The sequence below is a fragment of the Pagrus pagrus genome, assembly GCF_965226575.1.
Source record: "Pagrus pagrus genome assembly, chromosome: 11".
NCBI classification, from domain to species: Eukaryota; Metazoa; Chordata; class Actinopteri; order Spariformes; family Sparidae; genus Pagrus; species Pagrus pagrus.
The window spans coordinates 11,629,348-11,644,762 of NC_140195.1; the positions used below are offsets into that span (position 1 = coordinate 11,629,348).

Here is a 15,415-nt window from a genome sequence, read left to right on the forward strand (position 1 = left end):
TATATATATATATATATATATCTAAATATATATATACACACACATACAGTCAGTTTCATGTAAATTGTAAATGTAATTGATGCATCCTCACATCGCTGCATCACACAGTTGGTTGAGAGCATTCACCAAAAACACAAAGAAGTAGATAATAGAGAGTAATTGAGGGTAATTTCTGATGAGCTGGATTTCTGTGTGATGTCATCCTTTGAACCTTTTCCTAGACATAGTCATTTTCAACCAGTTCGTCATTTGACCAAAGGTCATGCAGCTGAAGTTTTTGAACTCTGAACTCGGATATTACAAACCCGCAAAGCTAACAGTGCTGTTGACACAAGTCAGATAACAGACGATCATCAGGTTTTCCACAGAGAGAACATAAATCCCCTTTTCCCATGTATTCACTGTCATCAGGTGCTCAGTGACTATCAAAGGAATAGTTTGATAATTTGGGAAAAAAGCTTTTTCACTTTCTGTTTCCAGTGTTAGATGATAAGATGAACATTCTTGGAGTTGCCACTGACTCACTGGCCAAGAATACAGTCTAGCACACAACAGCTCATAACACCCCTTTTACATTTGTGCAAACACGGTGGTGTCTGTACAAATGTAAAAGTGGTGTGAGCTGTTTATAATAACTTGTTATTTTCTGAGTTGTAAAGGTGCTGGAAGGCAGAATTTTATACCTTTGGACAGAGCCTTTTCTTTAACATCTGGGCCACAGCTACCATGAGGCCAGATCCTTGTTTTATTCATCTATTTAGGTTTTCTGTGTGTATACAAGCTTTTCAGTTTCAGTTTGAATACTTTTATGCCAAAAAGTATTGTATTCCTGTCAGTGTGGACGTGGCTTTGACACACAATTTAGACTTTTGTATTGGGAAATATTATTTACATAACCTATACTTGAATAGTTGAATGAATCAAGTAAATATGAACAATCCAAATAGTTAAAACTAGAGACCATCTTGTCATGGTCTCAACACATCATATTGTAAAACATGGCCGTCAAATAATTGGAGATAAGCAGGAAGTAGGCCACAATACTTCCCTCTGATTTTAAGTGGAAGTAAACATGGAAATACTCGAGTAAAGTACATTTGTGTTGCAGGATTTCAGTAAAAATCCTTAGTTACATGGCACCAATGGAAATACCCTGGGTTTGTCCCTGCACCATTACCAACGTGATGATGAGACCTCGTGCACTGACTGCCCTCCTCCGGCTCGCGCACTGCGCAGCGCTCATTGGTTGGCGCGACAATATAAAGTTCCGCAGTGATCCGCTCATTGACTGTTGCTCTGCCTCACTCACTCGCTGACTCACTGACTGACTGAACCACATCAGGGACGCAGCGCGCAGAGAGGATTTTACACAAACTTCATCACCTCCACGTCTTGTTTCTGCTCCACCCGCCGCTCGGCCACTTCAGCTCCACCATGAAGGAGAGGAGACTCACGCAGCCGTGCGTAGCGAGGTGTAAACTGGTGCTGGTCGGGGACGTCCAATGCGGTAAAACAGCGATGTTACAAGTCTTGGCAAAGGACTGCTATCCAGAGGTAAGAGATCTGTGCGCAGCGTTGGATACTGTGGGCTGATCGGAACAGATATTGATCATTTGAATTGCAAGTCATGTTTGTTCAATCCAGTTCCCCCCTAGAGGCAGAATAAATATACTTTAACACTCCCTGAAGGATACTTTTATGTGTTTACAAGACATGCGGCAAATCAGTGCTACCTATCTAATTAATAGTGATTATAATAAGATCTGATGCCACATATCTGATAGCATTAACTGGACTAGTATACATGTGTCTTAAAGGATATTTGATTTAGAACAAAACTAGAGTAAGATCATTGATCATACTGTATGATCTTTGAGCTGAACCTTTGTGTTTAATTAAAAGATAAGTTAATCACCATTTTAAGACAGGGGTTCAAGTTGGCCCCCAGATGTTTCTAGGGAGAAAAATGTAAAAGTTTGTTTAAAGGGGCACTTTGGATAAAATTCAAAATCAGAATTTTAATGTTTTTAACATCAATGACCTAATAATACAAACTGAAATATAATATATAATCTTTTTTTTCCCATAAGTGAATAAACAAGCTGTTCTCAGAGGAAAATAAGGTTCAAAGCTAGAATGGTGGCAGGGTCCGCCAAGTATAAACAAAGTAAAACAGTATGAAATTGTGTTGTCTTTTAAGGTCAGTTTGTTCAGTCATGAGTATGAAGATGGTTCATTTATTTAGTTTGTTTTGACATAAAAAAATCAATCAATGAAGATTTTTTTCTGCCCCAAAACTACATAGTGCACCTTTAAAAAAAAAAAGATGTTTTATTTTGTGGAAGGTAAAAAGGCTCTTTAAATATCTAGGATCCCTTTATTAGTAATTATTTTTCAATCCTTGAGACATTTTGCATTTTAACAATACAATACAATACAATAGGTGTTGTTGTTGTTTATCGTTCGACCATTAAATTTCCTTTCTGGCTCTCCAAGGGAAAAAGTTTGGTCATATGAGGGGATTGATATGTCTTTATATTGATTTAAAAATATATATTTATACTGTATATTCAATACTTTTTGAATTGTAATGAGCACTCGCTCTTGTCCTCTACATGACTAATCAGTCAAAGACAGGTGATATGCTCCCTAAGCCCTTTCCTTTGTTCTTCACTTCTAGACTTACGTCCCCACTGTGTTTGAGAACTACACAGCCTGTCTGGAGCTCGAGGAGCAGCGTGTTGAGCTCAGCCTTTGGGACACGTCAGGTGAGGATTAAACTCTGATACTCTTTATACAACTGACTCTTGTACAGAGCTGTTATCTCCCCTCCCCTCTATCTATTTGACTCAGCCAATTTAAAATTCGCCCCCCTGCTTTGATGGTCAATGTTTGTGTGTGAGTAATGAGTGAGGTAGTTTCAGTACTGTATTCATGGGTCGGTCTGTTGAACTTGTTTACCCTCCCAACACTGTAGTTAACCCGCATGGAGCCGGGTAAATTGAGCTCCGTCTCAGTCATTGTTTTTACAAACAGTGTTGTTGCTGTTTACTCAGACTTCACTATCTGCCAATCCTGTTTTGATGCAGTTAAGCAGCTTTTCACTGGTGTGAAATCTGCTGGGAGATCTTCTTTGGTGGATTGGTGCAGGCCTGAGCAACGAGGCTGCCTGGATTAAGCCTGCCAAAATCCACAGTTATGCATGGAGAATCATGCAAAATTAATGGGAAATGATACAGGCAAGCAATTTTTCAAAAAAGACCTTGCAATCAAGGGTAAACAGGGGCCCAAATATGACAAATACAACTGAGCCTTTAACTGGAATACACTGTAAGATCCCCAGTTTACAGTATATATTCACACATGCATTACATCACAGCTATATTTTAGTCAGATGACTGGTTTAATCCTCAACTTCTGCAGTCTGATCTGTAAGATTTTGAAAATTAAACTGTAACTACAGTATTATTGGAAATTTCAGCAGTTTATATATTATATATTCCGCACAGCCTGTAGTATTATTAAAGGTCAACTCCACCAATTTTACAGATTGAAGTGTGTTTACAGGAGTACTTCTGCATTTGTGGTAACAAAAGAAGTTTAAAGCCTTTTGTGGCTCCAGTGATGTCACTCAGTGGCTAAATTGCATTGTGGGTAATGTAGGCATCAGGTTTTAAAAAGTAGTCCACTGGTCTAATATTGCACCCCTATACTGTTGGACTCATTATGGACAGTTTAAAAACAAATGATCAAAATAATAGCAGCAGAAGTAGAAATAACTCTTTTTTCAATCACACATCATTCTTCTTTTTCAAAACCTGGCACCTACATTACCCACAATGCAACTCAGATTACATGCAGCTTCCTCTGGAGACACAAAAGGCTTTAAAATACTTTTTTTCTTTTTTTTTTTAACTTATGCAGTAGTGCTCCACAAACCTGTAAACACACTTAAATGTGAAAAATCGATGGAGTTACCCTTTAAATGGGATCGGCCGATATATTTTTTTAGGGGCCGATACTTATTATTAGTAATCAAGGAGACCAATAACCGATAATCTGGACAGATATACAGTACAGACATACAAATATCTTAGTGTCAAAATTTAGAATAACCAGTGATAGAATGTAACTAACTACAATCTACTTAAGTACAATTTTGAGGTACTTTACTTGAGTATATCTTCTCACTGCCACATTATTCTTCACTCCACTACATTTATTTAATAATCATAGTTTCTAGTTGCGTTGCAGATTCAAATTATTCAGTGTTAGTAGGTTGTTACTTGTGATTTGTATCAGATAGTGTCGTGGGCAGGACACAGAGTCTGTTTTCAGTTACATGTCTTGCTCTTCTTATTTAATTAACTAAGAGAAGCCAAACAGAGTTTCGCTGTAACTGGGTATAATCACAATAAAGATCTGAATCTGTGTCTGAACACTCCAAAACTTAAAGATATCCAGTTTACAGAAAAGCAGCAAATCTGAACATTCAAGAAGGAAAACCAAGAAATATTTGGCACATTTGCTTGAAAATAACTTGCCTGCTTGATTGCTGTTTAATTGTTTTGTCTGTGGATTAATGGATCAATCAATTAATCAATTCAAAGGGTGCGTGGACTGATCTTTATACTGAGATCTTTATAAGAGTTCAGCTACATGTTAGTTTGTTTCTCTTGTATACTTGTATATGGAGCTAATCTTTTGAGTAGGTAAACAGGTGATTCAGTGGATTCAAGCCCTGTGAGCCTGTCGCTGTAGTATTCATGATTTCACCCATTTAGTGCATTTTCTCCATATTTTTCGCCTTCACTTGGTCAACAGTGCCGTTTGAAACTTTTCATCAGACAAACTCTTGATTAGAAGTGGATATAAGCAAGAGTGGTGTCAAAAAACACTGCTTTATCATAACAACGGTTTGTATATCCGCAGTCCTTAGTCTACCAGTTTCCCCTTTTTCAATGACAATGAGACCCAGTATGCCGTCAGCTGTAGTTTTTGCAGTGTGTTCCCATGCGTTTTTTTTGCCGAGACACAGGCGCTGTGAGGCGACCCAACAGTAAGCCTTTGTCGCTACTAGGTCTTTGACGTCGGTTTGGTGTGTCAGGGCCCTGAGGAGAAGAGGTCAAGTTATCAAAAATCATAGTAGGATCATTTATTATATCCAAGAAATGTGGTTTTAATTCTCTGCAAACCTGTTCTATAACAAAGACTAAATTACTTATTGTAAGTAAATAATTTGGGTCAATTTTATCATAAATTCATATGAGAGCTGCGACTATAAGTCGATTAATCAATTAGTTAATCGACAGAAAACTAATTGTCAGCCATTTTGATAACTGAATAATCATTTGATTTACTTCCAAGCACAATTACCAACAGGTGTCTGGTTACAGTTCCTTTAATGTGAGGATTTGTTGCTTTTCTCTGTTTTATGTAAGCGCCTGATATTGGTACCTCACAGATATATTGGTAGCATAAATGAAACCTTTTTTTTTTATATATATACAAGAGATTATAATGCAGAAAAAGATGCTTTGGGTAAAATTAGGCTGATTAGTGTTGTCTTGTGCAATAAAGTTCGTTGTTAACTGTAAAAAATCCTGCCTCCATTATATGTTTGTAACAAGTGTTTAACAACCACATTTGAGGGGTCGTTGCATAAATGTGTGTATATCGGCATCAGCCCTAAAAATCGAGTATTGGTTGGCTGTATTTTAAATCATTGTAAACTGAATATCTTTTGGTTTTGTGCTGTTGGTTGAACAAAAAAAGACGTTTGAAGACGTCACCATGACCTCTGGGAAACTGAAGATAGAGCATTTTATTTCATTTTTTATCGTCTCAATTAACTGAGAAGATAATCTGCAGATCAGACATTTGTTTCAGCCCTGACACAAACACTTCACAGTGTCTCTCCTTGTTTTTGGATCCAAAATGTCTGAAATGTTTGTGACCATTGTCGCTGTTGTGAAAATGTATAGTGGGTCGTGTTAATAGGTTAATTGACATGATGACTTTAAACCTACAGATAAAAAATATGTAAATAGGATCAATAAGAGGAGCTATCCACTCATGTATGGATTGATTTCATAACAGCACTGGCTGAGGCATTGTGCTCAGAGGAAGTTGAGCAGTGCCAGTTGGCCTGCAGAGGGGTTGTTTCACAGGGGAGAGGGGGATGCCTCATCCATACAGGGGGTGGAAGTCTCTGAGAGTGTGGGCAAGCATGTGTGTGTGTGTGTCTTACTATGTGTGTGTGTGGCTGTGAACAGAAGGCACAAGTGAGGGATACTGAGAGAAAAGATATGCATGACCTCCTCACTGCCTTATGGTGTGTGCCGCCTAAAAAAAAAAGGTCTTATGTAACCGAAACCAGCAGTGAACTAATGTAGGTTTGTGTGTTTGTCTCCCACGGAGTAAAAACTTTCTGGACAGTCACCCTTTCCAGAGGAAACATTGCATAACACCTATTTACATTTGCAATACACACAAACAGACAGTTCCTGTCGCTCTTAATGTTTCTTTCCATTTTCAGTCTTTGTTATGTTTATTTATAAAGATTTTTCAACCCCAATCACAGTTTCCTCAAGCCAAAGTGGACATCTTCACATCTTTGTCTGACCAACAGTCTGAAAGCCAAACATATTCAGTTTAAAATCACATGAGATAAAGAAAAGCTGCAAATACATAGAGATTAGGGTGATGCTTTTCTAATAAGCATTGGCAAATAGATAATAAGGCCCTTATAAGATTCTTGTTAACATTAATACGATTAGTGTTGTTGTGTTCAAGTTTTGTTATCTCGAGATCTTGAGAAAATTATCCCATTATCTCGGGAAAACGGCAGTTGTTATTTCGAGATAATAACTCGAGATCTCGAGAAAACAAATGAAATGAACTTGTTATCACAGGAAAATGGAGGAAATAAAATGTATGAATGCAGAAATTCAATTAAGAATTTTAATATTTACAATATTAATGAGTTTAAATGAATAAACTGAATAAACAAACTGACCTTAAAGGACAACACAATTTCATACTGTTTTACTTTGTTTATATGTGGCGGACCCTGCCACCTTTTTAGCTTCAAACAGTGTTCTGAGGACCTTATTTACCTCTGAGCACAGCTTGTTTGTTCAGTCATGGAAAAAAAACCAAATATCTGAGTTTGTATTATTACCTCATTAATATTGTAAATATTAAAATTCTGAGTCTGAATTTCTCTCCCAAAACTACATAGTGCTCCTTTAATGTAAAGCGTTACCAAATTGGGTGAAACTAGAGAATGTTTGGTAAATCAATCTTCAAAAAACTCTGCAGCCGATAATGTTCGCTCAAATGAAAGGGTGGTTTATGTGCATGAGTATGAGTTGACATCTTCAGATCTTCTTGTTTTGTCCGACCATCAGTCTGAAAACTAAAGATGTTCAGTTTAAAATCACATGAGATAAAGAAAAGCTGCAAATACTTGAAATTTAGGTGAAACAAGATACTTTTTTTTTTTGGTTATTTAACTAACTAAATAATAGACAAATCGTTTCACCTCTAATTTCATTGTTCCAGCTGTCTTACCCCAATATTATATCATCTTTCACATACAAAACAGGTACTTACAATTGAACATTTCACCTCAGCGCTAATTTTCTCACAATAAAAACATCTCAAAGGCGTATTTTTCCAGTCCATATTGCATCTTTAATAAAATGGAAGGCTCCAGCTCCTTCCATTCTCCGTCCGTCTGTAAGAGTAGAGAGGGCAGTTTCCATGCATCAGCTAATGTTCGCTCAACTGAAAGGCTGTTTATGTGCCTATGTTTGTTTGTGTGTCCAGGCAGGGGGCTGCTAATGTGTGGGAGGTGGTGGGTGCTAGAAGTTGTGTCCTCTTTAGATCTCTCTGCCTCCTCTTTCTCAAGCCTTACATCACCCTGGATAGTTATGTGACGGCGCTTTTGATTCCCACTAAAAAATATGTTATTGATAGGTTGGCGTTGTGTAAGTTTAGCTGTCCTACTTTGCAGATTTAAGTTAAATATTCAGACAGAAGGGCCTTGAAATTTAAAGTTATTCATTAATGTCTCACAAGACGGCCAATTTCATCACGACAACATGATTGTTAGTTAGTTCCCCGGTTGAAGCTTATTAGAAGTATCTATTCCTGATATAATTACACCCTCTTATATTCACAAGGAAATCTTCTAGTGCACATTTGGCCCCTGAGGACAGGAGTAGGAAATTAAATCTTGGTGCTGCTGTGTGGGGAGTGATTAGGTGGCAGAGGGAAGACAATAGAAAGCGGACATCCTGTCAGTCTGTTTTTAGCACAGAAGCCTTCCTGAGAGCTAAAATACATATATAGAGCTGTGCCATTTATGGAAATGTGAGGAAAATGTGTTTCTCTTCCAGCAGGAAAATATGTTTGTCTCACACCATAATTCACATTCTCATAGCTGAAGTGTCGTATTTATGAGACCGCAATCAGACTTGTCTGAGTGAGCTGATGAATAGTGAATGTGGTCGTTTTAAGGAATTGGTTTGTTGGGTTGGGGAATATATCAATATTATATCGTTATCATGATATGAGACTATGTGTCATCTCAGATTTTGGGTATTGCCGTATCCATCCATCCATTCAGCCATCCAGCCAGCCAGCATGTTTGAAAGTGTCTCTCAAACTGTATGTGATACTGAGCGACTTCAAAGCATTATTAATGAGACACAAATAGGATAGAAGTGCTATTAAACAGTAAATTCTGCAGCTTTCACAGCCACTGATGAACAGAACAGCCATCTTGGATATTAGTGGCCATGTTTGATAAGGTGCCTCTTCCGACTTTACACGTCAGAAATGCGACTTCCAGTTGAAATTGCTGTCTGGGAGCTCAGAAAATCCGACCCTCCAGCTCTAAATGGAGCGAACCAGTAGATTACAAGTTAAAGTTTAGGAGTGATTGGCCACCGAGGGGCGCTGCAATTGCAATTAAAATATTTGACTTTTAAAACTATGGACGTTATGTTAATATTATAGCGTTATTCTGTGAATTAGCCTTATGAGGAATAGTTCAACATTTCAGGAAATATGCTGAAAGTGAATGAAAATAGAGAGCAAATAAATGTGTTTCCCAGGATGTCAAACTTTTGGCTTCAAGAGGAATACCTTTCGCTGACCTAGATATACTTTCCTTATCCTTATTTTTGGATACAAACACAGACATTATTTAACAGATTCAATTGCATAATTTGTCTCTTTTGGCCTCTGATGCTGAACATTCAAGCCAAAAAAAAAAACTCAGTATCCTGTGATGATCATTTGGCTTCACAGGACATCTGGTAGTTTTTTTTTTCCTCAGACAAAAGTTTGGTAAAAAATAAAGTTTGTTGTTGACTAATAATGGAAAGACGTGATTGGTGCAGAGTTGCACAGCCTGTGACTCAGTCAGTGAGTTTACTTTACTGGAAATATTCCTCTCAGTGGGAAGGCATCAAGCTTGAAGAAATGCTTTGCTCTCTTATCAGTTTGGCAGGGGTGTACGTGACTGTTTGTGTTCGTACTGTGTGAAAGTGAGGAGGATGATTGTGATAGAACATTATAATACTGTCAGCTGGATTCAAACCATAGAAAGAGACATTTTTTTGTCTATTTCTGCGTGCTGACACGTCGAAAACTTGAGTCAGACTTTACATTTTCAGAGCGCCCACGTTCCTTAACCACTTTAATAACATCGTACGTTCTTCTTGTCCCTTAGCTACGTAACATATTTCTAAGTGTGTGTCCTGACTGTCCTCTGTCTCTCCAGGTTCTCCGTACTACGACAACGTCAGACCCCTCTGCTACAGCGACTCAGACGCAGTGCTCTTATGCTTCGACATCAGCCGACCAGACACAGTAGACAGCGCGCTGAAGAAGGTACTTATATTATTATAAACTGCTGCAGTGTGAACATGACAGGCTGACAACACCACAATCTTCATTTTAATCGGTTTCATTTTACTTGTCTCCTTTTTTCTTTTGTGTCATCCAAGTTTTTTTTTTTATAAATTTTTCCACTATACAAACTATGGCATGTAATTCAACACATTACAATAAGTGGTTGAAGAACGATTGACAAAGGAAACAGAGCAGATCTGCACACTATTCAAACAAACCTCTGCCAAGGCCCAACAGTCCCCTTCAGTTCAATCAAGCTTAATCCAATATCAAATAACACACATTTAATCCTTGTACTCACTAATAGAGACCAGCCACCAAAATATGTCTGATTGTTTTCATCAAGATCCATTCATTATTCCCAGAAACTAACAAAAATGTTGAAAAAACGCAATATAAATGAAAGTCAGAAAAAATTCCCGGATCCTCACCAAAAGTTAATGTGCTCTATTCCGGACCGAGACCCATCCTCCATCCAAGTTTCGTGGAAATCCTCTCATTATTTTTTATGTAATCCTGCTGACAAACCAACCAACAAACGAACATGAGCAAAAAAAAATAAACAATATGGATTGAAAAAAATATGACATGTACAGGATAAACAGGTCGGTTTCAATGATGTTCCTGGAGCAACATTACTTATGATGTCGCAGGATCAACACCACGATATCAGATGGTTCATCAATAATCTGCCCCATATTCACTCTTTGTATGTTTTAGATTAAAAAAATACGTGACACCAGTTTGTCTTCTCCTCACAGTGGAAAGCAGAGATCCAGGACTTCTGTCCCAGCACGAGGATCCTACTAATAGGCTGTAAGACAGACCTGCGCACAGACGTATGCACACGCATGGAGCTGTCCAATCAGAAACAGACTCCCATCTCCTACGAACAGGTTCGTTCCATGACTACCTTTTCCTCCTGTGTGTCATTTTAAGTCTTCCGTCTAGACTCATAGAAATCCTCCTTTGTTTTAATCTCTTACTCAGTTTCACTTACTTTCCTTCCTGAAGGGTTCTTCCATGGCCAAGCAGCTCGGAGCGGAGACTTACCTGGAGTGCTCCGCCTTCACATCAGAAAAGAGCATCCACAGCGTTTTCCGTACTGCAGCTCTGGCCTGCATGAACAAACTCCAGCCTGCCAACAAACCCAGCCCGGTCCGCCGCCTCTCCAAGAGACTCCTACACCTGCCCAGCAAGACAGATCTGCTCTCCTCCACCTTCAGCAAGGACAAGTCCAAGAGCTGCTCCATCATGTGAATACTGCTGAGATCACGCTGGGGAAAAAAAGGAAAGCAAGGACAAGGAAATTGATGCCAGGGTGTGCAAGGGAAAGAGAGCAATGATCTCTCTCCTTTGCAGCATCCTCCCCAAAACCGTCCTGTCAACCACCTCGACTGCTACACCCTCTTTATTCAACTCTGACTCTTGGATCATGACCCGTCACCAGCACACAGTCAAGAGACAGAGTTAAAAAATGTTTGATGTTGAAAATGTTTCTGATCATTTAAATATACTTGTAGAAAGAGAGCAAACAGGCACTTTGAGGTCTGTTAGATTCCTCGCATAAAGAGACGCAGCTTGAATAAGGTCCTCCTCTCTACGAGGAAGTGGTTGTAAACGCTGACTGCATTAACCTGATGAGACCCATTTGAAATTCTGATAGCGGCGCCCTCTCCCATCCATCTCTCCATCTGAATGTCTCCTTAAGGTCACGATACGGGCTGAGTGACGAGATGAAATGTAAAATTTGACAGTGACAGGAAGTGGTATCTATGGAAATGCGGCTCAGGGAATTTAAAACAGCGCCCCTTGAAGACATTATTCCTCCCCCCCGCCGACCCCTCGCAGGGTTTCATTTGGAAATTAAAGCTGAAGGAAAAAGGGGGAGAGAAGGGAGGGATTTGGCAAGCAGGAGTGTTTATTTGCAAAGGCAGTGGGAGGACGAAGCGAGTGCAACATCTAAAGGAGCGCAATGTGACTCAGCACTCACATGAGCCACGAAACGGTCCAGGGTGGACGTGTTGTGACAAAAACAAACACAAAAGCCCCGAGCCTTGTAAAGACTCTCTTGAGCATGATTTTGTCAGATCCCCTTTCATCACCCGTCACCACACAGTCTTAATTGTTCAATGTTATTAACCGTAAGGCTTGATTTTAGTGATGCATCGTCTCATTGTTCCTCGCTACTTTAACAGCTGCTTAATGGATCCCAGTTTTTTGATATATGTTCCAGAACAAAGATTTCTTTTTACACAAGCCAAACCAGACTGATTTATTTTAAGGAGCCATAGAAATCTTTGTTTTTGAATCCTCTGTCTCACGGATATTTCCAGATAAATAGTCCTCAACTCTAAACTTGGACTGTAAATGTGTTATGTGGGCCTGCTTCAGCGAGCTCCAGGTGCTGGTTTAAGATGAATTTTTCATTGTTAACAGTTATCTAAGATGTCCCTGCTGACATTTCCAGCCTGGAAAGCTGCATTAACGCTAAATGTCCCTGAGATGATCAGTGGGAATGTTGAGTTGAATAACACAATTACACAGGCTGGACCTGTCTGGAGTAAAGAGTTTTCTTTTTATGCTTTATAGATATTCTGATTTTATTTTTGCAACTTCCCAGGAAATTATTCTTGACATGGTCCATTTATTAAAGGGTAAATGCACCAATTTTACACATTAAAGTGTGTTTGCAGGTCTTGAGGAATACTCCTGCCTCCAGTGATGTCAAGTTGCATTGTGGGTAATGTAGGTGCCAGCTTTTGAAACACACACATTTTTGAGGGTAATTTATAAAAAAAAAAAAAAGTCTATAGATATCATGATAATATCGTTATCGTGAATTTGTTTGGCCACGATGATTGTGTAGTTAAAATCTGATGTCGTGACAGCCCTAATTTCTAATTTAATGGTGCCTACATTACCCACAATGCACCTTAGCTACTGTGTGACATCACTGGAGGCAATTTATCAGATTACATGCAGCTTCCTCTAGAGCCACAGAAAGCTTTCTAGTGCTTTTTTCACATATGCAGTCGTCCTCACTAAGACCTGTGAACATACTTTACTGTGTAAAATTGGTGATATCACCCTTTAAGTAGCTTTTTTTTTTAATGTTTCTATTTGCTCGTGGATCTCTTTCAGTGTTTTTTGTAGCTGTTGATGTTGTTCACTTGAGTCTTCTGGCATTAGCAGCTGTTGACAGCTCGGCTAATGGAGAACTTGATGATTAGTAGGTCTGCACCAGGAAGCCCGGAGATCTCTGGATGTACAGAACACTGGGATTTCACGTGTTGCTTAGCAACAGTGTGAGCGGGGCTCCTGCCTCGCGGAGAGAGGGAGGGATGGTTCTCCGAGAGGGCGCCTCACCTTTTATTTGTAGCATTAGACAGAAGCCACTGCGAAGGTGACGGCTGGACATTTCAGGGAGCAGCGGACTGCTCATGATCTCGACATGGTTTTAAAGACCGCACGCTGGTCGCAGCCACGAGTGGGTTGTTGGAAACAGCATGACATCTAAAACATGTCTTCTGTAGCTCTGCTTCAGTCTTTATTTTTTCACTTCTTACTCCTATCTGGTGCATTGTGCTTTTCTAAACAAACTCCATTTGGTTCAATACGGAGCCACCATTTTACAGTTTCTCTCTTGCTCGTTTTGTTGTACATATCTTCCTCATAAAACTGTTTATTAGAAACCCCTTAAAAGAATGTTACTGAAGCAAAACAAAATGTTTTATGTCAAGTTGCCTGTTGTGGCTTAAATTATTGACTGAATTCTGTATTTGTTATTGTCATACGTTACTTTCCTTAAATCTTTATTTAAATAAATATGTCTGAAGTTCATTTACAGTCGGTGTTTATTTCTGTGTTAAACTTAAAACTAAAGTCGACCTTAGACCTTAATGCATGTACTGATCACTGGTTATGAAGAAATAAGCATTGTGGGTAAATACTAGGGTTGCACAGTTAAAGGAGACCTATTATGCTCTTTCGTCGTTTTTCCCTTTCCTTCAGTGTTTTATATAGATTGTTGTGCATGTAAAAGATCTTGAAAGTAAAAAAAAAAGGTCAAAGTCGGCACCAACAGAAGCTCCTCTCTCCCAAGAAAACACTGCTCCTGAAACGCCTCGTCAGTAGTCCCGCCTTTTATTCAATGACTTTGTGACATCACACTATGTCACCATGTCACACATTCGCGTAATTTATGCCTAGCATCTAGTTTGGCACGTAAGAATCGACTTAGCACAGCTGCTAGCGGTGCTGGGTCAGGCGTGTGTGAGCTGACCGATTAGAGTAGACTTGGTATTCGCATGTAAACCAATTCTAGTAGTAACCCAAAATACAATTATGAACCTGAAAATAAGCATAATATGTCTCCTTTAATTGAAATATTGTCAAAATTGCAATATGGACAAGTACAATATCCAAATCGCAGGAGCTGCAAGTTTTTGGTGAAGGTAAAATGTGTCACAGCATACGGGCCGTATGTACACAAGGGAACATGCTTACAGATACAGACCCCAGCAAAAGTAATAAAATAATTTTTTATAATTTTCTATTGAAAATTAAATGCAAAAACCACCATTCCCATAAAAAATGTGACTCATATCGTAATTGGAATATCATGTATACATGTATATATCAGCACTATATATTTACACGTTCACATAAGATATCAGAAAATGTCCATTTAAGTTTTATTCTCATCCAACAAACAGGACTTTGCAACTGTATCAAATTAGAACAAAAGACTATTTTGGTAAATTAATCTAATTCAAGGCTCCCTGAGAGGAAGAAAGACTGATAGCTTGGCAGCACATAGTCTATTTTGTCTACACAAAGAATGATAGACTTATTTCTCAGGTCAAGGGCACAGTGGTTGGCATCACATTCATAGTAATCAGTCCATGATGCAGATAAAACATATATGTCTTAATGAAAGTCCAACTGATTTAATCTACAATAGGCCCACAATTCCTGCTAACTCTCTACAGAAAAATATAAATGGCACCAATTTTAGCCTAGCTCTAAAATCAAGCGCAGTCATATTTGTATTCAAACAGATTTCCGGACATCAAACTGTACTTTTTAGTTCAGTCCCTCAGGACTGTGTGGCCTACAATTAGATGATGACGGAGGCGACACAGTATGGTGTCAAAGCGAGCCCATGGATGTTACAGCGCTGAAGCATGAACACAGCCTTAAGGAATCAGCCCTTCCCCCGCAACATACTACATACACACATGTCTAATGCCCCATGCATACATCGTGTTACATGATTAGTTGTGAAAACTTGCCACTTTCTATTGTTTTGTGTGTGGAAAAAAGGAGATTTGTTGTTGGATACCATGTTGTCCTACTTAAGCAGCCTGGGATAGACTTGCATTAGCTTATAAGTCATTCACAGAGTTTGTACGTAGAGTCCCTCCTAAGATTTATTATTGTGTGTAAGAAATGTCTGAGCTAAAGACATTAATGTAACGTTGTG

General features: G+C 38.9%; 1 protein-coding gene across 1 annotated transcript; it reads left to right on the forward strand.

Annotated features, from left to right (window-relative positions):
• Positions 1-1,273: 1,273 nt before the first annotated feature.
• Positions 1,274-13,770, forward strand: LOC311264896 (rho-related GTP-binding protein Rho6-like). Its single transcript, XM_084366093.1, has 5 exons — positions 1,274-1,554; positions 2,681-2,768; positions 9,797-9,906; positions 10,689-10,823; positions 10,942-13,770. Exons 1-5 carry the CDS (start codon positions 1,435-1,437, stop codon positions 11,185-11,187), a joined length of 699 nt encoding a protein of 232 aa, XP_084222219.1. The 5' UTR covers positions 1,274-1,434; the 3' UTR covers positions 11,188-13,770.
• Positions 13,771-15,415: the final 1,645 nt, after the last annotated feature.